Source organism: Phoenix dactylifera, chromosome 7 (assembly GCF_009389715.1).
Source record: "Phoenix dactylifera cultivar Barhee BC4 chromosome 7, palm_55x_up_171113_PBpolish2nd_filt_p, whole genome shotgun sequence".
NCBI lineage: Eukaryota > Viridiplantae > Streptophyta > Magnoliopsida > Arecales > Arecaceae > Phoenix > Phoenix dactylifera.
In genome coordinates, this window is record NC_052398.1 from 2,023,420 (window position 1) to 2,047,082 (window position 23,663).

General features: G+C 39.9%; 3 protein-coding genes across 3 annotated transcripts; 1 reads left to right on the top strand and 2 right to left on the bottom strand.

Moving 5' to 3' along the window:
• Positions 1-431: 431 nt before the first annotated feature.
• LOC103710450 (enhancer of rudimentary homolog) lies at positions 432-5,634 on the bottom strand. The gene is made up of 4 exons (XM_026805941.2): positions 5,425-5,634; positions 3,422-3,515; positions 921-1,041; positions 432-829 (listed from the first exon to the last, which is right to left on the bottom strand). The coding sequence occupies exons 1-4, from the start codon at positions 5,425-5,427 to the stop codon at positions 736-738; spliced, it is 312 nt and encodes a 103-aa protein (XP_026661742.2). The 5' UTR covers positions 5,428-5,634; the 3' UTR covers positions 432-735.
• A 3,489-nt stretch (positions 5,635-9,123) lies between these two features.
• On the top strand, positions 9,124-13,253 carry LOC103710481 (putative leucine-rich repeat receptor-like serine/threonine-protein kinase At2g24130). The gene is made up of 2 exons (XM_039128433.1): positions 9,124-12,436; positions 12,713-13,253. Exons 1-2 carry the CDS (start codon positions 9,124-9,126, stop codon positions 13,150-13,152), a joined length of 3,753 nt encoding a protein of 1,250 aa, XP_038984361.1. The 3' UTR covers positions 13,153-13,253.
• A 4,801-nt stretch (positions 13,254-18,054) lies between these two features.
• Positions 18,055-23,419, bottom strand: LOC103710449 (calcineurin subunit B-like). The gene is made up of 6 exons (XM_008796151.4): positions 23,156-23,419; positions 22,831-22,955; positions 22,629-22,725; positions 22,386-22,495; positions 20,588-20,662; positions 18,055-18,344 (listed from the first exon to the last, which is right to left on the bottom strand). The coding sequence occupies exons 1-6, from the start codon at positions 23,223-23,225 to the stop codon at positions 18,294-18,296; spliced, it is 528 nt and encodes a 175-aa protein (XP_008794373.2). The 5' UTR covers positions 23,226-23,419; the 3' UTR covers positions 18,055-18,293.
• Between the last annotated feature and the right edge of the window lie 244 nt (positions 23,420-23,663).

Sequence of the window (23,663 nt, forward strand, 5' to 3'; positions counted from 1 at the left end):
TATACTATGGATAAAACTTTTAAGACAGATTTCTGCTTGCCTCCGTTCTCACGTATCCTCCAAACGCTTTCACTTATCACTTCATCATATAATTCGAAAACCCATGCTCAAATATATCCTGCTCCTCCTATTTCTATTGTAGAAACACACTTTCCAAATGCCGCTGGTTTTGGTTTTTATTATTATTATGTATTTAGAAAGATACCTTCTTGCTTCTTGCACATTCAATTTTGCAGGGGTATTTTTCAACTATTATTTTATGTTTGATTTCAAGCAACCCAAATCTTTATCTCCCATAAAGAAACTAAACCTTTCCTCCACAATTATACTGCAAACTCCTGATTAAGGAACCAAAGCAAGAGACCTAACAGACCTAATCAGTGTTGCAGATGCTACAAGATGAAAGCATATAAGTTTGGGAATTGGGAAGATGGAGCATCAAAATAGGGTAACTTGAATAATAAATGGGAGAGCCATATGAAAACTGTTGAAACATCTGCCCACAAGAAGGGGTGACCTACCACGATACATTTCTAGTTGTGACATGTCAAACAGGCAATCCGAACCCAATGAGGGAACCTCTGATATCCACAGACTGACCAAGGGCAAGCACTTCAAATTAACAAGACTACACACAATAGAGAACTCTTCTTTTGTAGGATTCAGTAAACAACACTCTATAACATCCACACTTTCTTCAAGTTTTGTAGGTTCTACCATAGCCAACAACGATATTTAACGGGAGGCCAATTTCTTCAGGTGTTGAAATATCCTTTGTTTTATCCACTGCCGGTCATATGGCAGAAAAGCTTGAATTGAGTGATCATACCTGCAGTCAGAACCCACAATCATGTGTAAGTTGGAAAGATCGTGCATGATGATTACAACATGGTATATATTAAATGGTACATGATACATACACCAATGCACTAAGATCGGTCAGGCCATCTATGAAGTTGTAAAGATCAGCGATGTCATATGTGATATTTCCATTTGTGGGATTAAGATCCTTGAGTTTCCTCTCATACAAACCACAGATTCCTGTGCACATCAACAATAATGATCACCACGTAAAGTAATCATGGATCAATGAAGGAAGATCAACAGCTACCTCTTCAAGTATCAGTCAATAAATCATCAAAAATACTTACTCTTGTTTGCAATAATGGGAAGCTCTTAGTTTAAGTAGTTTCACATTTTCTAGTACTACCAACAGATAATTGCTGGTTTCCAAAGCTATGCTGCATGAGGTTTCCATGACACTGATAAATTGGCCACACAAAATCCTAAGTGCGATGCATATATGTTTTATCAACTATTGGCTTTAAAATCATGTCATTAGAAAACTAGTGTAATTGATGTGTTTTTCACTCTCTTGTCAGTCAAAATTATAGGAACAACAACAAATCACACATGGTAGAAATAGAAGGGCCATTCTTGGAGAAGCCACATTTCAAGCTTAGTTCATCTTCACCGAATGTTTAAATTGACGGCCTTTATAACAACAAAATGCCGTTATAACAGTTTCAAAGGCCTTCCATCACATTATACACATACATTATGGACTTTAAAATGATGACTGCTATTTAGCCAATATCCCATCATAACAGCTCATGCAAAGTGGGAATAATTGCTGCTATTTGCCATATTCACTGTTCATCTGCATTAAATAATGTTTTTTCAATTAATTTTTCTTGCCATCTGGAGGAATGATTTTTTATTTTAATGTTGTAAACAGTGACATTATTAAACAACATCTTTACTTTCCTTGTTGTTTCAGGTATTAATGCATTATGACAGCTAATAATCATTTCAAAAACAAATTCAGTTCAGGACACAATGGGCAAATGATGGCTGTCATCCATTATGACAAAATAATGGTTCCAGAGAGGATCTATATCAGCACAATTGGACCCCTTACTCATGCTTCAAGGCGCAATGTTAAAGGCTGCTCTGAGGTAATGCTACATAGGCTGATGACATGCAAGTGAGGTGCATATCTTAATGTCTTTTATTGGAGAAATACACATTCCCTTGATAGATGTCAACATAAATTAAAGGAAGGAAAACTTATCAAAAAAAAATTTAAAAAAAGGAATCTCTCTCTCTAATATACATACACATATGTATACATATATCAAGCCAACTTTCATGCATTTGCATTGAATTTGGGTATAAGTGAAGCTGAATCAAATCTAAGTATATCACCCATATAATTTACCATGATTCATTTTTCCAGCATGATTTGTCTTGCATACCCAATACTTCTAATGTAAGCTATGTAATGGAATATTTACTCTTTTTCTTTCACTATACAAAATTCTCCCCTGCAGACATGTCTTACCATTATATGGTTAAACCATAAACAGCCAGAACTTATCTCAAGGGGAAAGGGGGCAAAAATGTTAATCAATGATCTCTTTACACGGACATAATTCAAATTACCAAAAAAATTAATGGGCACACATCTCATCGGTCATCGGTGAACTGATTTGAGTCCAAAGCCTTGAAAATATAGGTTAAATGGTAAGAATAGTTAGATAATTAGATTCTTTCCCCACCACTTGGTGATTCCATAAGTGAACAAGGACCCCAGGAAAAAAGAAGATTGGAAGCTTTTTTTTTTTTTACCTCAAACAAGAAAGAGGACCCAAAGAACCATCATTAAGAAAGATATACATTCTATTCAAGGCTTTGGACAAAATACCTTCAACTATTTAAAGCACTGGAAACCAGAGTTTTGCTCAACCACTAAGGACACAGACTAGAGTTCACCATGCAGGACATAACCTACAGCATAGGGCTAAAAGCTGCCAAAGATGCAAAAAAATACATGTTTACTCAAAAGCACAATCTCAACCAGAACCATCAGGCCTTTGTGGAACAACAATAACTCAGCTTTATGAACCCTTGTTTGCCACAATAGAATTTGCTGTACAAAACTAAGTGCTACACATTATGTAATCAACTTTTGAGAATATCCAGCAGTCTCTATACACATCCACTCATATTTTTAAATCGCCTGCACAACTTTTCATTAACTGCGAATGAGCAAGGTATCGCTTACTTGCAAAAGGACTTGACCTATTCTGTATGTGATGTAAATTTTTGACATTGACAATGATGTTGAGAGTATAGGAGAACTACTTTTTGTACATCATACTAAATTTGAACCAAAACAAGCAAAAAAATGATGAAATACACAAAATCCATGGGAGCTTATAACAGAAAGTTATTTGTATCCAGACCTAGCATAGCATGCTGAGGGTCTTAGTGCTATTGTCCATAAAACAATTGAAAAAAAAAATCTGATGCAAAGCTTTGTCAGCAATCATAAGATCACAGTGTGAATAATTTATAACATAGCTTATTTATTGAAAATTAAAAACATGGTGTTATTTGAGATACTGATCATGAATACCATCCATAGCTTGACTAATTGAATTATAATCCATAAACGTTCTAGTTGCCCTGTTTTGAGATGTCTGCATTAGAATAATGGTGTGCCTGTTAGCCTGCACAAAGAAAAGCATTCACAATTAGAAAAATGTCATTGGATCAAAACAAAATGCTGAGAGACTCAAAACCAATGAAATAAGAAGCTCACTTAACAACTGTTAAGACTTGAGAAATATGATGCTTCAATCAGAAAAAGGCATGTAAAGGAGATTTTAAAATTATTCATTTGGTTATTTCATAGTAGCAAACCCATTAAGACCTTAATATAGTTAACTTTCAACAATATATGCTATGCACTAAACCAAGGTCTGACGAACCAGCCCTATCGGCCCATACTGGCCAGTTCGAACCGGTCCGGCTTGTAACCGGTATGCCGGAGTAGTGGAAACTGGTATGGGACGGTTCTGTACCAGAGACGAAGAAAACGAAGAGAAAGAGAGAGAGCGTGGGGAAGAGCAGGAGGGAGGAGATCCGTCGCCGCTATCGGAGAGCCGCGGAGGGACGGCGGAGCCTGTGGGGGGGCAGGAGAGCCCACGGGTCCCCTGTTCCCAAATTTAAAAGCTGCGGCCGCGTCCCCTGTTCTGTTTCGAAAGAAACAAGAGACACGGCCGCAGCCTCGGCCTCCGCCATGCCCCTGCAGGCTCCACCCCCCCCCCCGGCCTTCGCTGCCCCTCAGCGGCTCTCCGATGGTGGCGACAGATTTTCTCCCTCCCTCTCTTCCCCGCGCTCTCTCTCCTTCTCTTCTTCCCCGGCTCCGGCGGAGAAGAGCGAGCCGGTTCGTACCGGCCAGTTCCGGAACGAACCGGAACCGTACAAGTCCGGTAGACGACTAGTATGCCTACCGGACCCGGTATGGCGAACCTTGCACTAAACATTATATTAGCTTTCAATTACAGAAAAAATAATACTGAATCAAAAAAAATGATCTTTTTAATTATAATCAACACCACCTCCATGAATTTTTATTGACAAAGGGTTTCAATCAACACCACCACAGTCCAAACTACTAGCACATGAGGGCTTCCTATTACATATAGATTTGCTTCTTCGGTGCTTCTGTTTCATAATTTTCCAGAACCTCACTGCTCTGCCAATTCAAGTATCTAGGGGTGTAAGCTTTGCCTTCCGGGATAGACTAAGGTTTAGACTTCTTCTTTATGCTTGGATTAGACTAATGGCTTTAATGCACATGAAAGAATTTCCAGGCCTATTTAGGCATGTCATCAACCTTCAAGAAGGGAAATAAGAAGATAAAGGTGATCTTCTCACTACAAAAGCTTTCCTTTTTGGTGAGTGAACTATATCCGTTACCACAACCTCGAAATTGAATTTTCCAGCTCAAAGTCATTTCACCATCGTCGTATATCTCAAATACAAGCTTTCACATCAGAGAAGCCCATCAAAAAATCTTCTTGCACATGGTTGTCCAAATAACTACTTAATTCGTAAACCTCAAGCACACCTATCCCAAACCCAATACCCAAAATACACTCCAAGATCAAGAAAACCCACACCAGGCGAGTCTCTTATATGTTTATATATCTCTATGATTTCTGTGCTCCGTTCATGCATATGCAATAAACTACTGCAAGCATCCGGAAATCATCCATGATGCACCAACGAATGGACCGGTATCTGGATTTAATTCCCTAGTGCCCAATTTTTGCAATTCGGGCATCAAGATCTCTTCTTTTTACTTTCTTGATACCAAAATCACATTAACAAAACCAAAAATGAAAAAGAATATCTATACCATAAGCGAAAAAAACCTAATTTTCTTGAATTGAGACAAGAGCGAGCAGAGAACACGGAATAACAACACACACGCAAAAAAAAGTCAGAATCCAATCAAGAAAGCGAGAAAAAAAAAAAAGAAACCTAGATTTTTAAGCTAAGACGGCGGAGAATCTAGAGAGGCACGCGAGAGAGAAGAGGGCCGAAAAGGAGAAGGAGAACAGAGCTCACCATGCTTGGATCAGAATCTAATGGGCGAGCGATCGGAGTTGAAGGCGTGTTTGGCTGCAAGAATCCCCCCTCTCGAAGCGATGAAAGATCCTGGAATCGAAGTCGGAGAGAACGGCGTCGGCCGGTGAGAAAAGCGAGAACGGGGAGGGGGTATTTTTGTTATATCATTTAAGGTGGGGGACTCGCCTTGGCGCTGTGCCTTTACGGTGTTGAGCGTCCTGTGAACGCGACCGTGGACGGAACCTGAAGGATTTTTTTCTTTTTCCGTATATATGATTCTGGATTCTCTTGCATGCATCCTGAAAGATTTTTAGGGAAAAAAAAACTTTTACTTTGTATGGATTAGGGAACATGATTGATATAATGAAGTATAAATGAATTTATGCACAAAACTTATTTTGATGTGATGATACCTTTGAGTGTTGTTTGAAGGAAAAATGGATTTTGCCCTTTTGAGTCCCCTTTGTTGTCAGGTTTTTATATCTAAATATGGTAGTGTGTATTTAGCACTATATCTCACATATATTAGTACTTAAAACGCCCTAGGTTACACCACCTTACCGAAATAAAGCTACTATTAGAGGTCCAAACATCGATAAAAAAAAAAAATTGAGAAAAGAAGAGAGGTAGAAGGTTACCCAAAGTTTATTCAAAAAAAATATTAACAAATCAGCTACACAACTCATTGAAAATCGGATGCCCCACGTCCGGCTGGCTCGTTGGCTGTTATGCTTTCCTTCCACTTGTACCAAGATGGCGCTGGGGTGACGTACCCACACGTAAAGGCGATGATCCCACGGGTCGGGGAAGGCATGCGAAACCTGCTATCTGTATCAAACATTTCCTGGTGGAAGGGGGCCCAGTGGGGGCTGCTACGCGGGTGGGCTAGTCCCTCCCCTCCCCCTCCTATTTTTCACCAAAAAAAAAAAAAGCATAAAGCAATAAACTAGAATGATAAGATGTTATGCAATAGGGAGGCTAGAGGTTATCTTCCTAACTCTTAACCATTTTTTTCCAAAACCAGGCAGAAGGTTTGGGTCGCAAAAGATAGATTAATTATGGAACAAAAGCAATCCATCAGAAGCTACCGAGGCAATCGAACACCTCTTGTTGAGAAATAGCCTAGTGTTTCTCTCCTTCTAGTGCACCCATGTAAATGCAGCGAATTAGAAGTCGCACCTTTTTAGAAAAATTCTTATTGAGCCATTCCAAATAAAGAAAAGTAAAAGAAGCTTGAGGATGAAGTACTCCCAGAGCAAGGCATATAGTCTTCTAAATCGAAGAGAGTAAATGGCAGGAGAAGAATAAATGGCCGATTGTCTTCGGATCTTGGTTGCAAATCATGCACCCGTCAAGGTTCTTTTCGAGCTTTCTGCCAATTAGATCTTTCGTGTTCAATTTCTTTTTCCAACAGAGCCATAAGAAACACTTGATTTTAAGAAGAATAGGTAAGCACCAGAGTGAGGAAGCAAAGCTGCATTTCATCCATCTCGAGTTGAGGAATTGATATAGAGATGAGGAGAAAGAGGTCCCCCTGCTGTTGGCCTACCACAAAACATGATCCTCCTTCTGATTAAGAGTAACATATGCCAAAAGAGAGGATAGCTGAGTGAATTGAGCACGGACCACAGTAGGAACAGCTTCAGGCCATCCATTCTCCAAGTTGAAGTTCTGTAGTTAAAAAAAATGTTCATGTCGATGCAGAATTTATTTTTTGTCTCATTTTCCTTCAATGCGATATCAATCGCATAACAAGAAAACAAGCAATACCACTTTTACATTAATGTCAAATATAAGATTAGCATATTATACTACGTACGCAAGCATTGGAAGATAGTATGCTTCATTTTTTTTCTGAGATAAAGGACAAAGCCCCATTCCATTTTATCCCAATATGCTGGTGAGAAGGTGTGGTGGGACCATTGAAAACAGTTGACTTGTTAATATGGCTTTCATAGCTGTAGATGGTGGCAAACCAAAATTATTAAATGTTATTAATATTTTTACTATTGAATTTCCGATACATTCCTAATACGACCATTCAAAAATTATTATTTTTGCGTGGTCCTGTTGTATTGACGGTATTTCCTGCAGCTACAAATGGTTAGCTTTAACAAAGAGTTGATGGATATTAAGATCAGACCACCTTCCCAAGCAAGTATGGCCAGGTCCTCCAAACACCAAACCTGGCCGTTGTTCGATTCATGAAAGGCACTAATTTTGGAACAGCGCGCACAAACTTATCATACAAGCATATAAAATGAACTCGAGCATATATCCTCTGAATAATTAACAAGGTTCATATCTAAGTGATGAATGGACACGCATCAGCATCCATCTAATCCTCCCTGTAGTCAACACAAACACACCACACCTCACCTCAAGGATTACCAAGAAACAGTTAGGCATTCCAAGTTTAAGATTTGTTCCGGCGAAGAACAAATAAAGGTGAGGTCAATCGTTCCAGAGACGGCATAAAGAAGTTAGGCATAGAAGATCAGACTTCTGAACAAAAAATCCCGTGTGGGTGCATGTTTAGTCCCACATCGTTTATTCACCGAGGAAATTTTGGTACTTATATAGAACTAAGAATTCCAAAAATACCTTTTGGCTAGCTATTTTTGATGAGGTCTTAAGTTATTACAAATAGTATCAGAGCGGACCTGATCTATAACTTATATGGACTGAAAACACTACTCCATAGATTCATTGGAGCTGACCATAAGCCGATTGTGGTGCTTGTGATTAGATTTAAAGCAAATTCGGCCCATAGCCTACGTGGAATAGGAAACATTGCAATATGATTTCATGAAGGCTGACCACGGAATAATTCCACATCAGTTATTCGTTGAGGAGATCGGACCTGGCCTATAACCTATATAGATTAGGGGACACTGCAGCACGGATCCATTAGAGCTAACCACATGCCGATTGTGATGCTTGTGATTAGATTTGAATGGATCGGAACCCTTAACCTGATGAGAACGTCAGAGCTTAAACGGGGGAGTATGCGAGGACTCGTGCGAGCGTATTTTCTTAGTTCCACATTATTTGTTTGCTGGGTAGAATTTGAGTATAAGACCAAAAAATTCATATAATATCTTCCGATTAGCTATTTTAGATAAGATCGTTTATATATTTATATTAAAAAAATTTATGTGGAAATTTTTTATTTTTTATTTTTTTAATGAAAAAAGGGGAGGGCGCACATTTCCAACCGATGCAAGCCGATGGCACTGTCTTCATCCACTGCTGCCTTTTTTTCCCCAAAGCAGCAAAGCCACTGTTCTTCCATGAAATTAAACCGTCCCTTCCATCCATCCCTTTCAACACCTTCTTCTTCCTTTGCGGCCGCACTCAGTTGAGCACCCACTTTTACAAACTTCCATAAAAGAAGAACAATTTAGATAGCATAATCATACCCATCTGGAAGAAACGATGATAAATATCTCCCCCCAGCGTCATTCCCCCTCCCTCGCTCTTTATTTTATCATCCTTCCTCCCTCCCTTCCAAATTTCCCCACCCTCCTCCATCCAATCTAGTTTTTATCTTCCCATAGAGCCCCAAGCCATCAACCCCTCCCCCCAGACCACCCTCTTCCTCTTGAGTTTAGAGTAATCTAGCCACCTTCCTTCTCTCTAATGAATTATTTCTATTCTAGCGAAGGCATAGAAGAAAACCGTGTGAAGGGACGTATCATGGCCAAGGTGATAACCAAGCCTAGTTTAGTAACTTCTCCGCAAAAGTCGATAGCTTTCACGGGATTGAAGCATGCCATCTTCCTGCTCCTCCTCCTCCTCTTCCAGCACGTCGTCTCCGTAGATGATCACCCACTCTCGGATCCCCGAGACCGAGCAATCACTCTCCAAGAGAAGGCCACCCTCTTGTCCTTCAAGAACAGCATAACGTCTCAACCTCAAGCTGCTCTCGCAAATTGGAACGAGTCCACCGATGTTTGCGACTTCGAAGGTGTCGTCTGCGATCGATGGCGACTCCATGTTGTGCATCTCCTGCTCGGGAGCAGGCTTGCCTCCGGCCTCCTGTCCCCTGTCCTTGCCAACCTCACCAGCCTTCGCAAGCTAGACCTGTCCAATAATAGTCTCACGGGGCACATTCCACATGAATTCTCAAACCTACGGCACCTCATGTACCTGAACCTCTCAAAAAACTATCTCGATGGCCAGATTCCGCAATCTCTCGCCAGCCTCACCAGACTTCAAAGTCTGGATCTGTTCGACAACAATCTCCAGGGGCATATTCTGGTCGAATTCTGCAACCTACGGCACCTCACGTACCTGGACCTCTCGGAAAACCATCTCGATGGCCGGATTCCGCAATGTCTCGCCAGCCTCACCGGACTTCAACATCTAGACCTGGCCAACAACAGTCTCCAGGGGCACATTCCGGTCGAATTTTCCAACCTACGGGACCTCATGTATCTGAACCTCTCGGAAAGCAATCTCCATGGCCAGATTCCGCAATCTCTCGCCAACCTCACCGAACTTCAAAGTCTGGACCTGTTCGACAATAATCTCCAAGGGTACATTCCGGTCGAATTCTGCAACCTACGGCACCTCATATACCTGGACCTCTCGGAAAACCATCTCGATGGCCGGATTCCGCAATGTCTCGCCAGCCTCACTGGACTTCAACATCTAGACCTGGCCGACAACAGTCTCCAGGGGCACATTCCGATGGAATTTTCCAACCTACGGGACCTCATGTATCTGGACCTCTCGGAAAGCAATCTCGATGGCCAGATTCCGCAATCTCTCGCCAACCTCACCGAACTTCAACGTCTGGACCTATCCGACAACAATCTCCATGGGCACATTCCGGTCGAATTCTCCAACCTGCAGCACCTCCAGTTCCTAGAACTGTCGGGAAACCTTCTCGATGGTCCAATTCCACAATCTCTTGCCACCATCACCAACCTTGTCTATATCGACCTCGGCAACAACAGTCTAACAGGTCAGATTCCCGCCTCTATCTTTCGCAACTGCAGTAAATTACGTGCCGTGGACTTCTCGGCCAATGATCTATCCGGCGAGATCCCATCGGATGCCCGAATTTATCTGCCAAACTTGCACATCCTCAACCTTTACCAGGATAATTTGACTGGAAAATTACCATCATGGCTCTCAAATTCATCATTGCTACGTCAACTGGATGTGGGATATAACTTCCTCTCAGGCGAACTGCCGGTGGACATCGTCTCGAACAAGACAGACCTTCTATATCTTGATATGTCTTACAACAATTTTTCAAGCCATCATAACAACACCGACTTGAGACCATTTTTCTTAGCTATTTCCAACTGCTCAAAACTGCTGGAACTTGAAATGGAAGGACTAGGACTTGGTGGACCATTGCCTCAAATTGCAGGCAGTGTCGCCAAAACCTTGTCCATAATTCTGCTGGGCGACAACATGATCTCTGGACCCATTCCTCCTAGCATTGGCTCTCTCTTCAATATCACGCTATTGAATCTGTCGAATAACCTTCTACGTGGAACTATTCCCACTCAGATCGGCCAGCTTCTGAAGTTAGAGCGGCTAATCTTGTCCCATAACTTATTGACTGGTGCGGTTCCTGCGGAGATTGGAAACATCAGCAAAATGGGTCTGCTTGATCTATCCAACAATAGATTATCTGGTGAAATCCCAAGGAGTCTCGGAAATCTAAATCTTATCAGCGAGATTCATCTTCAGAAGAATCAGCTTTATGGAGAAATACCTGTCAGTCTTGGAAGGTGCATGAGATTAGATAAGCTAGACCTGTCATACAATAGATTAACAGGAAGGATACCCCTAGAAATGTCAAGCATTGCAAAGATTTCCTTTAACCTTTCACACAACCAGCTTCAAGGTCCTTTGCCGATAGAGCTTAGCAAGATGGATCACGTCCAAGAGATCGATCTGTCATCGAATAACCTCACCGGAGTAGTGATCTCTCAGCTGTCAGCATGCGCTGAACTGGAGCGCATCAACCTCTCACACAATTCTCTTCAAGGACAGCTTCCCAAATCATTTGGAGATCTCCGAAACCTCGAGGCTCTTGACGTTTCCTTCAATTACTTGGCTGGGGACATTCCGTCGAGCCTTAACAATTGCACCAGTCTCACCCAATTGAATCTTTCATACAACGACTTCAATGGACCAATACCCATGGGTGGAGTCTTCTCGTCGTTCACCAATCTATCCTATCTTGGAAATCCACAGTTATGTGGCCCAGTCGTCGGACGGGCTCGTTTCAAACGACGAAGATGGCTGCATTTGCATAAATTCTTGATCCTCATTTGTGTTGGTGCTTCAGTTTTAGCATTCTTACTGGCAGTATGCTGTGTGATTATTGGAATCAGAAAGACCCAAGGGAGGATTTTCAGGGGGAGAGGCGACGCTTGTGGAGGCTCCTCGCTGGTCCTAAGATCAAGTTTCCCACGAATCACCTACCGAGACCTCGTCAAGGCAACTGGAGAATTTGATCAGGATAGCTTAATTGGTTCTGGTAGCTATGGACGGGTCTACAAAGGAGTCTTAAGAGATGGGACCATTGTTGCAGTGAAAGTGTTGCACCTCCAAGCTGGCAATGCAGCCAAGATCTTCAACAGAGAATGCCAGGTTCTGAAGAGAATTAGACATCGGAACCTTATGAGAATCATCACAGCATGCAGCCGACCGGATTTCAAGGCTTTGGTCCTTCCTTTCATGGCAAACGGTAGCCTCGACAGCTTTCTGCATTCAGGATCTTCCGAACTAAGCTTGACCCAGAGGGTGAATATTTGCAGTGATATAGCTGAAGCAGTAGCCTACTTGCATCACCACTCCCCTGTGAAGGTTATACACTGCGATTTGAAGCCCAGCAATGTGCTTCTCAATGATGATATGACTGCTTTGGTCGCTGATTTTGGGATTGCAAGTCTGGTGATGAATGGTGGAGCGGGGAGCACAACCGACATGGGGAGTTCGACTGCGAATATGCTCAGGGGTTCTGTTGGATACATAGCACCAGGTACGTACATTATGTTCATGCCTTGAAGTATTAACTGAGACTTTGATATGGAGAAGATATTCCTTTTGTTTTTTTTTATTCAACTTTCAGAACTTTATGCATGGATTGGGGTGGTCTCCGACAAATCTAGTTTACAAATTAATAGTGGTACCGCAGTATGACCACGTAAAGCATATAAACTTTGAGCTCTGCAGAAACCACTGATACATACGAATAGTACACGTACATATGAATGGATGCTTTCCATTTACTAATTATCCATGTGAATTTTTTCAGAGTATGGATTTGGCTCAGGTGCATCAACCAGGGGAGATGTTTACAGCTTCGGTGTTCTAGTCCTTGAAGTGGTCACAAGGAAGAGACCCACAGACGAAATGTTCGAAGGCGGTTTAAGCTTGCCCAAGTGGGTGAAGGGCCACTACAATGGAAGGGTGGAGAGGGTCATCGATGCCTCCTTGGTGACTGCTGCGAAGAACCAGACGTGTGAAGCGAGAAGAATGTGGGAGGTGGCAATTGGAGAGTTGGTAGATTTGGGTCTGCTCTGCACCCAGGAGAGCCCGTCGACGAGGCCGACGATGCTGGATGCTGCTGATGACTTGGGTCGCTTGAAGAGGCATCTTTCGGGCGACACATCCGCCAGTGTTCCCTCCTCTTTGGGAATGTCGTCTTCCACCACTGGAGAGGATCCAGGAGCAAGCATATCAAATCTTGATTGATAGGTTCCGACATCATGGATCGCATCGTTCTGATAGACGATGCTTTCAAAAGTTGTTCATGAGGGTCTTGCAGCTGCTGCTTTTCTCTCTCTCTCTCTCTCTCTCTCTCTGTGTGTGTGTGTGTGTGTGGGCGTGTGTTTGTTGAGGGTGATGCAGCTGTTTTTTTTTTCTTTTTTCGAGGTTCTTCTGGAGGTTGGCTGATCTCAGTGCTTTGTCTTGACAGTCTTGTGACTTTGTTCAGTAATTGGATCCTGTTTGAACGTTATTAACTGAATTTGCTACCAGTTTAAAGTTTTCATTTGGATATTGGCTTTCTAAAAAATTGAAGTGACTAAATAGAAACACTACTGTATATATATAATATACTCGATCTTGGACCCACAAAAAATTTTGCTACACACCAACCTAACACTTGCATTTAATACATCAATCAAAGAGAGATTCAACTATCTCATTTTAGAGGAGACACGTACGACTTGATATGGTTTTTTTTTTTTGATTTTTTGGGAGCAAAGAAAGCAGGAAGGGAAAAAGAACAAGTGCAGTCAGTCACTAAATGCTGGCTTTCTTTCCCTACTATATAGTTACAAGATGACTTTAATTACATATCCTGCTGCATTGATGTTTACAACTTTCTAAGAGATACATTTATATAAATCATAATTAATAAGCCTAAAAATACTAAAAGACATATTCAATATTAATAATATAAAATTAAAGTACGATAACCCCTATCTGTAATGGCATGGTCGACGCTAGATTTTGACCTCATGAATAAATTATAGGCCACTCCAAAATAAACTAAATCAAAGTAGGTTGACCCAAAATAGTTTGTCTATCGTCAAAGAAAGTGAGATTTTTTTTTTTGTGAGTGTGTGGGTGTGTGTGAAAGGATGAAAGTGGGGTGTTGAGTCAAAAGTTGTAACTTTTTATTTTGAGTAAATCAAAAGTTTGAAACTTGATAGGCAACGCATGCGCAGCCAAATATGATATATTAATGAAAGCTAAATTTATCGGCAGGCATGTAATGAATCTATATCTATGATGGTTCATTATTTTCTACCATGAGTCAATCCAATCGATTTAAGCAAAAGGGTTTAAGACTTGGATAAGCTTCTGCATCTTTGATTAAAGACTTTGACGGGGGTGGTCATACTCCTTTTTCTATAAAAAAAAGGGTCTTTGGTGAAAAATAGTGAGGATTTTTTTTTTGAAAATGATGACGAAAGTACTAAAATTAAAGATAGAAACTTGAGAAGAACTAACATAAATCTGTGAGAGATGAAACTAAAAGATTGTAGGGCAAAATTTTGCTATGAGATGGAAACAAATTATGTGTAATTTCTCAAAGATGGTTGGAAGCCAACATATAGCCAAGTAAATCCTTGTTGGAGCAACTTGGAAGCCCCCCCTGAGGTGCCAAAAAATTAAAAGTACCTAGGTAATTAATCCAATACACACTGATTAATATATTCAAAATGTTAGAGAAATCTAGCATGGTAATTTCTATAGTTGTTCTTGCTAAATTAATTGAAAATTTTAAATTCTAATATTCTTTTTTTCAGGTGTTTCTTTCTTTTCGAAGTTATTCTATCGTGATTAGGGTTTGTCATCCACTATTATTATTTTCTTTAATGGTTGCACTTGTTTTTGCAACACAGTAAGTGAGGGCACTATTGAAAAAAAAATGACCTGCCTTACGTGAGATCGGATGACGCTATATCTTGTTGCTCCTTAAGATCAAATAGATTAGTTTCAATCGGAAAAAAGATCAAATAGACTAGTAGGGTCCAGCCAAACCTAACAGCACTTACGGAGTAATATGCATCATTCACGGTTACTCACTTTTTGACACTTAAGTTCATAATTAATACAAATGCCTGCCTCTCCAATGAGAGATGATTGGAGTGCAAATTTGGTCATGATGAACATTTAAAGACTGATTAAATTGTGGCTGTGTCATGATTACGAATAAGGTGGCTCCATCCATATAATATGATCAAGTAATTAACCTTATCCCATCAAGCTCTGAACTTAACCAGCGGAAATGAAGAAAGAGATGGATCACTTACTAGTGTGTGAAGATTTGAACTAAAACTCTATTTTAGAGAGCACGTCTTTTAGTATTCCTCATTGGGATAGAGATGGATCACTTACATACTTTTAGTAGGGCCATGCCAAACCTCACGCTTACCAACGAGCAATAGATATCTCTCATGCTCAGGGAATCTTGGCACTAAAATAAGCTCTCAGTGACTGGAAAATGCCTCCCACTCCCCATGGGAGTTGATTTGGGTGCAATTTTTTTTTGTCATCGATAGATAGGAAGGGCAGATTCACACCATTTTAATACATAAAGAACCACATATATGCCTTATCCCACTGAGCTCGTGAACCATTGAATTGTCCTAGAAGGCAACAAAGAAATAGATGTGTCACTAGTTTTGCCTAACCAATAAAGGCCTGGAGGAGTAACAAAAGAGAGTTAAAATAAGGTTGTGTCAAAATAGTGGGAGGAGTTACAAGGACGGCCACATACAGGTTTATCTTCATTTTCCTATTTGCTCTCTAGAGGTGGGAGATGATAAAAAGATGGTGCTGATGTCCACAGGCTTTGCTCAGCCAGCACAAGCAAATGATGCGTTCTAAGTGGGTGTTGATTTGGTGGGCCATTGTGCCCGTGATGCACAAAAAAATGCTAGCTAATTGGCATCTAACAAACCAATAATTACGTGTTATTAAGTATGGTGCAGCTCAGGGGTGACGCAAAGGCATAATTGGTTGCCGCTTTGGTGCAATCACTTGAATTTGTGGCTTCATGGTGATGCGAGAGAATGTTCCATTCAGCTTTTTTTGTTTTTCTGATGGCAATTCGAAGAAGTAAGATGCTTCTGCCAAATTTTATTCAGCAAAGCATACCATGTACAAGAAAGCAAAAAAGAGATTTTTTGTCGTCCCGTGTGTTAGCATAATTTCAGGGATCACGTAACAACCTGTATTGGCCTATAATATTTTTCTTTGTTAGCATGATTCTGTATTGGCCTATATTATTTTTCTTCATTAGCATGATCTTATTAGATCGATTTTAGAGATCTCATAATAACTTTAATACTGTCTATGGGAAGTGCGTAAGCACAAATGATGTACAAAACAATAGCATTTAGGTCCAGCTACTAGATTTCCTTCTATGAATACTGGTACCCGGAATGTTTAGAGGAACTCTATTCACCTGCAGAAACTAATACAGGTGAAACAATTGAACTATATGCTAGCTATAACTTTATAAGCAAAGAGTTGAGAATTTCTAGATACGATTACAGGAAATCAATAAAGGTGAAATCTGTTTGCCCGCATCAAATATCAAACAGGATTGTGCAAAGATTGAAACATATCATAAAAAGCCTAGGTTGAAGCTTGTGTCTGATGGAGACAAGCCCAATGAGAAAAAGAGAGAGTCAGCTGAGCTGTTCATGTCCAAGGAAATGTAGAAAGGCTATCAGAAAAGTCCAAGACAAAAGAAAAGGAGTAGGTGGATCTACAGTGGGCGCATTATGTTCGGCTTCTACCGTTACGACTTGCGAGTGCAATTTCAATATAGGTCTCTCTCTAGGTACTACTAGTTGCCTCACAACTAAAGAGAAGCCATCATACTGGATCCCATCATCCCAGTTCACCGAGGCCCCAGTTACATGATAGATTTCTCATATCTTGTTTACGTACTCCGGATTTTATTTTTTTTTTCGTTTCTTCAGAGGTTGATTCGTCCATCATATTCCGATCTTTTGTCATTGATAATCGTAACTAAAGGCTAATGTAGCTGCATCAGTGTTAGAACAAGAATCCACAGAATTACATTAACAGGAATTTCTCCCAATTTTCTTCTTCCTCTTTCCTTCTGCCTGAGAACTGATATTAGTTCAAGACAGATCTGCGCTGTTGGCATTCAAGAATGCCATTCTCGTTGAGCTATGCCTGTGAGCGGAATGGCATTGTTGGCAGTCTGTATCCTGAAATAGTGATTGGACTCAAAACTCGAGTAAAAATATCTATAAGGAACAATCTCAAGCGTTTCTCTTCAATCTTTTTTGCCTTGAGTTACTTGAATTGTCTGAGAAATCACTCCTGGACAGGCAATAATCATTGTATTAAGGACAACAAGGGATGATGCCATTTCGTGATTCACAAACAATCTATGAATCATTTTTGAATCAGTGAGTTATTGCTGAACCATGCACAAATATTTCTGAATAATTCAGCAAATGATCTAATTCATGAATAGTTGATTTTAACGATGATTCCAATGAAAATGTTACTCATGGAGCATCGCATCTTATATGAGATATACCGAATGTCAGTGCTCATTCCACATAGCGGCCACATCTCTGAGACTTGTATTCTTCCTGGAATTTCATGTCGAGACTGCTCACAGGATAGCTGTTGCTTCAGAATTTGCTCACAAATATTGGTCTGATTCTCAGTCTACAATGCTAAACCTTTCCCAGAACGACAGGCAGAGAGTTGGAAGAGAGCTAGCTCCAGTTCAGGAGGCTTTCAGTCCTGTGCACTACTTAATTTTAAATTAGGCCAGAGAACAAAATTAATACCAAGTTCCACAGTAAATGCACCAGAATACAGCTTCTGAAAGGAAATGCTAAAAGCCTCATGCCACATGTCTAAGTATCTCATCCAATCAGGCATTCTATTATATAATATGCTTCACAGATTGTTTGCAGCAAGAGTCCACGTTCTCCTGGGGCACATGATTTCTTCCAAAATATAGTTTACCAGAAAGTGTTATGGAACCATAGGTAGACATCAATTATTTATTTCTCCTAAACCCAACAAGATTAGTTGAACTACTACCGTTCTCCATGAAAGAAATATAAGTTCCAGCAGTTATTGTACATTGGTGCACTGCATTTTCTAAATTCTACAACGAAGTAAAACAGTGCAAAGTACATGAATGATGTTCAGAGATAAAAATGGTCACAGAAAGTTTATAATGGGATTAACAACTCAGTTCAGAGAGCACCAATTACTGTCAGCATAAAAAAGATACTCCATAATTGAAGGCATTCACTTAATTATACATTAAAATAAGGTGATAATTGAATAAAAGAATTGTATCCCAGTAAAACTTGCTAATCGATGGGAACTTCAACCTCCATTTTCAAATCAGAGTCGCCAAGAATCTGTGAGAAACATGAGATGTTATTCATCTACTAACATCACAAAAGTTGCTTTACTACTAACAGCCAGACGCAGAAGAGTATGTGACAAAAATCTTAAAGCAATGGTGGCTAGAGAAGGGAGAACTAAGAATTTAAAATTTAAAAAAAAAAAGAGCAAGACAACAGCATGAAACATCCACAAGCAGAGGAAAGAAAACATGGCTAATGCAGTGACAATCAAAACCAAATCAATCCCTATATATCATTAGACATCTCAATGTAGTCATGTCTCGAAGAATTGTGCAAGAAAAAAAAATTCTCACCCCCTAGTTCTGTCGTTAAGGGTCTTATCCTTAGGCATCAGACAACAGCGAAAGACCTAAGCACAGATCTCTTAGACAAACAGACATCAAAATGGTATCCATGTAATGGACTACCTATCATACTGCTGTTATGTACTGAACACCTAGGCAACTCCTAATGTCCTAACTCTTGACCATGTATACAGCATATATATTCTTAAATCATAAATAGGTGCTTGTCATTTTACTCTAGGCTACATGGTCAAGCAATCATATAAAGTTTCCTGTTGATTTGCCCAACTCCTGTAGAAATTTGTACTCTACCTAAATCCCCCAACAATTTGGATGTGAAATTTGTACTCTACCTAAATACTCCAACAAGTTTGGGTGTGAGGTCATTGTTACAACCACAGGCAGTGACAGTCCAAGTACAATACACTATATATAAGCTGCAGAGAGTGCGCATTGCATGGATGAGGATTTTGGAGGTGGATCAGTTAAGAAGCCATGAAGGATATGATAATATGAACCATTAGCAGAGTAGGGCAATATTATTAGGCTTTAGAATTCAAGGAAATGTTTAGTATTTAGGCTTGTCCTGCAATGTTCGAAATTATTAGGCCTCAGCCAGTTTTAGCCAAAATAGGCCAAACCTTTTTTCTTTTGGGGGGAGGACTTGGGCAAAAAAAATATTGCTCAAGCATTTCAAAATAGATGAGCATATAGGCAAGTATAAGCATTCAAGTACATTCATTTATGTTGGATATGAGGCAGATATATGCAAATGCAAATTATAAAAATGACATGCCGCAAGAAAAAGCACTTGCAAGGTAGACGTGTCATAACCAACCCATATAGTACATAAAAAACATTTAAGTCATAATCACTGTTGCATGTATTTCTTGCTCGGATGCCCCCCTCTCCCCCCCCCCCCAAAAAAAAAAGAAAAAAAGAAAAAAGAAAACATATAAAATGAAATGTAGTTATCAGTTAATTTCAAATTAAAATGTATTGATCTTTTCAGACCCAACTAACTTCAACAAGAATCAAGAACTACAAATGATTTTGCATATGTTCTACCCAAGGCAAGGTCAAAGGTCATGACAAGGATAATATGTAGTAGCCTAATTACCAATTTTGATTCAATAAACCAAAATCATTATGTTGTATGTAACATTCTTTATTTCAGACAAATTTAAACTGCGATGGAGGATTTCCAATAACAACAACTCCCATTGACAGAGTAATTAGAATTTGAGAGATTTCTTTTAAAAAAAAAAAAAATCAGATCATTGATAATATTATATAATTCTAGTGATTTCAATTGCTTCAGGTAAATTTGTAGTTAATAAAAAAGATGGGAAACAGATTCCATATTATACATACAAAGAGACAAACATATTGCCAAATCCAAGGATTTCTTTACATTATCATTTGAAAATTGATGTCATGTTGGACACAAGTGTTTTTAACCTTGATGGTACCATCAAATACCATGGCTCAGCACCTAAAGACATTAAGGCTATGTCCCAAAAGCGGAACAAGAGGGAGTAAAAGTCATTTAACCCAGTTATTCCACCTCTTTTTCAGCCAAACACTCATTGGAATACCTGGACTAAACCACTTTTTCAATAGGGCAACATGACTATTTCTGAAAAGTTGGTATATAATATTTTGCCTTCCAAACACAATTACCTCATTTAACCCAGGAATAAATTACCCTACCATGTAGGGTAGAGTAATTTATTACAGAGTAAAGAGTAGTAGGAGTAAGTTAACCTATTTACTCCAAGTTAACTTATTCCGTTTCCAAATGCAGCCTAATAGTTTATCTTTGCTTTTAGTACAAAGCAACATGGGTTGTAACCTTCTATGTTTATGAAAGTCAAAATTTTGTATTTACATGAATTCAGGCATACACAGAACCAGATGGAGATGTAAGCTTTAGATGAAGTTAAGTACCTTTATGAAGTCTGATAGAACCAGTGAGGAATCCCTTGTGTACCCAGCTTCCTCTAGGACATGGTTCAGAACTTTCTAAGAAAAACAAATAAATCTTGGTATCAAGGCATAGCTTCAACTTAAACAGTTTTTAAACCAGAGTAATATATAAAATGTTAATCGCAGAGAGTAACACAAAATTGTGAAGAAGAGCCATCATACCAACAATCCAACAAATACATGATGGATCAACTAAAGTAAGCAAAGGCATAAATATGGCGACTAATAAATCGGTTCTTTCTTTTACCATTTTGCACATGAGATATCAAGAGAAAATCTGACAAAGCACTAATAAGCCTACAGTATATGAGCTAGCAGAAGCATTTTCATTGGAAAATAGGCTCATCTAGACACTTAATCCTCAAAACAGGGATAAGGGGAGATAGTCCCTAGAATAGCTTGTTGACAAAGGAGCCCACCAAGACTTTGCCTTTTTTCGTTTTAATTTTTGTTTTAGGCAAACAGTGAAGAGTATAAAACTTATTGACAATTCAGAATTGTCTGTTCACCTTGCCATGCATTCCACAGTCTTTTCCATATTTAATTGTTATAAAGTGGAAAGCTGGATTTGTAGCTCCTTTCCCCCAAAAAGGGACACCTAGATATTTGAGGAGAGCATATTAAATACCAAAGAATCAAGTCTCGGAGGAACGTCTAGCAGGACACCGGGATGGCGTACCATCTCGAGCGTCGGGACAAAACCATCCTGCCATTATCCCAGCATCTCGACCAGCACATCTTAGAACATCCTCTGTGCCGATTGTTGGGATGGTGGGACAGTGGCACATCCCGTTCCATGAGAAAATCGGAACAGCCCCATCCCATGGGATTTAAAACCTTGCTAGATACTACAAAAATGTATTAATTTGGTATACTAAAGTAAATCAATCAGTCAGTCGGAAAGAGTGAGTGAGTGAGGGCAAGTGAATGAGGCAGAAAGAGGGAGGGAGGAAGGGAGGGAGGGAGGGAGGGAGGGAACGAGTTAGAGGGAGGGAGGGAGGGAGCACTTATATTATACTTTTGCACTGTTGATTATAGTACTTATAGGAACTAAAGCAGTTCATGGCTCTTGATCTAAAGTAATTAAGGTGCTTCCCAGTTGGAAATTACAATTCTAACAATTCTAATTAAGTCAATGATATGATTTTACTCCAAAAACTTAAGGAATGTAAGAGGATCCAGGAGATATTCTACAAAAGGTTACGTGCAACATGAATTTGAGCAGGTATTGAGTGGAAGTGTTATTTACAAGGTCAGTAAAATTTGATCTCACAACTTAAAAGATGAAAATTTCCAGGTATTTATCCTAAATCATCCTATAGAATAGGTGTGAAGTAATCTGCTATTGATATTTGAATATCAATTTGTATGGACCTATGGAACCTGCACTGGAGAACTTACCTATTAAGCGACAACTATTCTTTTTCAAAATAATTGAAGATTTTGCCATACATGGATGACAGTGGGGACACGAGTTCCAATGTCCACTTTCTTCATTTGAATTTGGAATAGACTTTTATTATCTCGAACACATGGACCATGTCATTGATATTTTTGATTTTACACTTACACCATGCACAAAATACTTGATTAACCTAAGATGGAACAAAACAACTTCCACATATAATTTATCCACATTACACGCACTACATATGATTGCATCATTGATATAACGAACATGAGCACATGAACAACTGCAATCTTGGAACAATGACTTATACCAGTGACTAAAGAACTCAGAAACGTGGATTTCACCAACCTGCCTCTGCTGCTCACTCATAAAAGGCCCGGTCAAGTCCCGCATAACACACAGTATATCATTGAATGAAACCTTCCCATCGCCGTCCAAATCATAGACCCTGAATATAACTACAAAAATGAAATCATGTAGCGGCCATTACAGTGGAGACCATAACAGAAAATAAGAACAAGAATAAGAATCTTTTAAGTTCCTTTCTAGAAAGGGGGAAGGAAAAGAGACAGAGGGAATTGCAATAATTACATTCGATCTTCTGTTGCAGAGTCGTGCGAGAACTGAACGCAGACAAAAATGCAACAAAATCCTTAAAATTCAAACCATCCAGCATCCTCAATAGCCTCTGAAATAAGCAACAAACTCACCTCGTAACAATCAAACCCAACGAAAAAGGTTCAAAAAAAAAAAAATCAAACTTTTTTTCTATAAGAAACAAAGAATAGCGAACCTGAGAGAGAGGGTTGACTGCAAACTCTGGCACAGACAAGAACTCGTCGGCAGAGATAAATCCCCCACTGTTGCGATCAAGCTGGCAGAACCTGTGGTACAGGGAGACGATCTCTTGCTGCGAAACTGAAATTTTAAATCTTTTTAAGAATAAGAAGAAGGTTTCAGAAAATGACAGCATTATAACCCAATCAAAACCCTGATTTGGACGAGAAACAAGTAGAGATCGGGGTGATGAACAGCGGCATAGCGATGTAAACACAGAGAGAGAAAGAGAGAGATGGGGGGCGAGGAAGGGACGAAAGAGGGGCTTTGGAGGAGCTCACAGGCGTGGTTACAGTGCTCCTGGAGCTCTTCGATGTCGTACTGGGTGAGCATGGAGGAGGTGTTTCCCATTGGATAAAGGATTTCCTGCAAGAAGATTGGGAGAAGAAAGAAGGCTTTTGGACGTGGAGATAGAAACCCTAACCCTAGTTCCGCCAGGAGAAATCGAGGAAGGACATGTACTTGTTTTGCCCTTTTTTTTCTTTTTTTTTTTTCCTTCTTTCTTCCGTGCGTCCCCGCTGAAAGAAGGGGGAAAAATAACAAGCGATGGATCAATGAGGTGGTCGGCACCGCCCCTCATGGCTGGCACATAGGGTCCGGTCACCGCCAGTACAGTTACCTTCTTTTGATTTTTCAACTGGTGCCATGTTTTTCTAAGAAATATTAGACAAATTTTAATCACCTGTATCCAGCAAATAAAGGAACGAGACCGGAAAATCCGGCTATGATTAGCGAGCAAGAGGAAATATGATAATCCGGCCTGTAGTTTTAGCTATTGTACTCCTACTG

Coding starts and splice junctions, on each gene's coding strand:
- LOC103710450 (XM_026805941.2), bottom strand. Junction 1,042..3,421: donor AATTAGTCAAGCTATGGATG/GTATTCATGATC, acceptor TGATGTGCACAG/GAATCTGTGGTTTGTATGAG. Junction 830..920: donor ACCGATCTTAGTGCATTGGT/GTATGTATCATG, acceptor TTCTGACTGCAG/GTATGATCACTCAATTCAAG.
- LOC103710449 (XM_008796151.4), bottom strand. CDS start 23,225: ATGGGAAACACCTCCTCCATGCTCACCCAGTACGACATCGAAGAGCTC. Junction 22,726..22,830: donor CAGTCAACCCTCTCTCTCAG/GTTCGCTATTCT, acceptor TGCTTATTTCAG/AGGCTATTGAGGATGCTGGA. Junction 20,663..22,385: donor TGAGTGAGCAGCAGAGGCAG/GTTGGTGAAATC, acceptor TGTTTTTCTTAG/AAAGTTCTGAACCATGTCCT.
- LOC103710481 (XM_039128433.1), top strand. CDS start 9,124: ATGGCCAAGGTGATAACCAAGCCTAGTTTAGTAACTTCTCCGCAAAAG. Junction 12,437..12,712: donor TGTTGGATACATAGCACCAG/GTACGTACATTA, acceptor GAATTTTTTCAG/AGTATGGATTTGGCTCAGGT.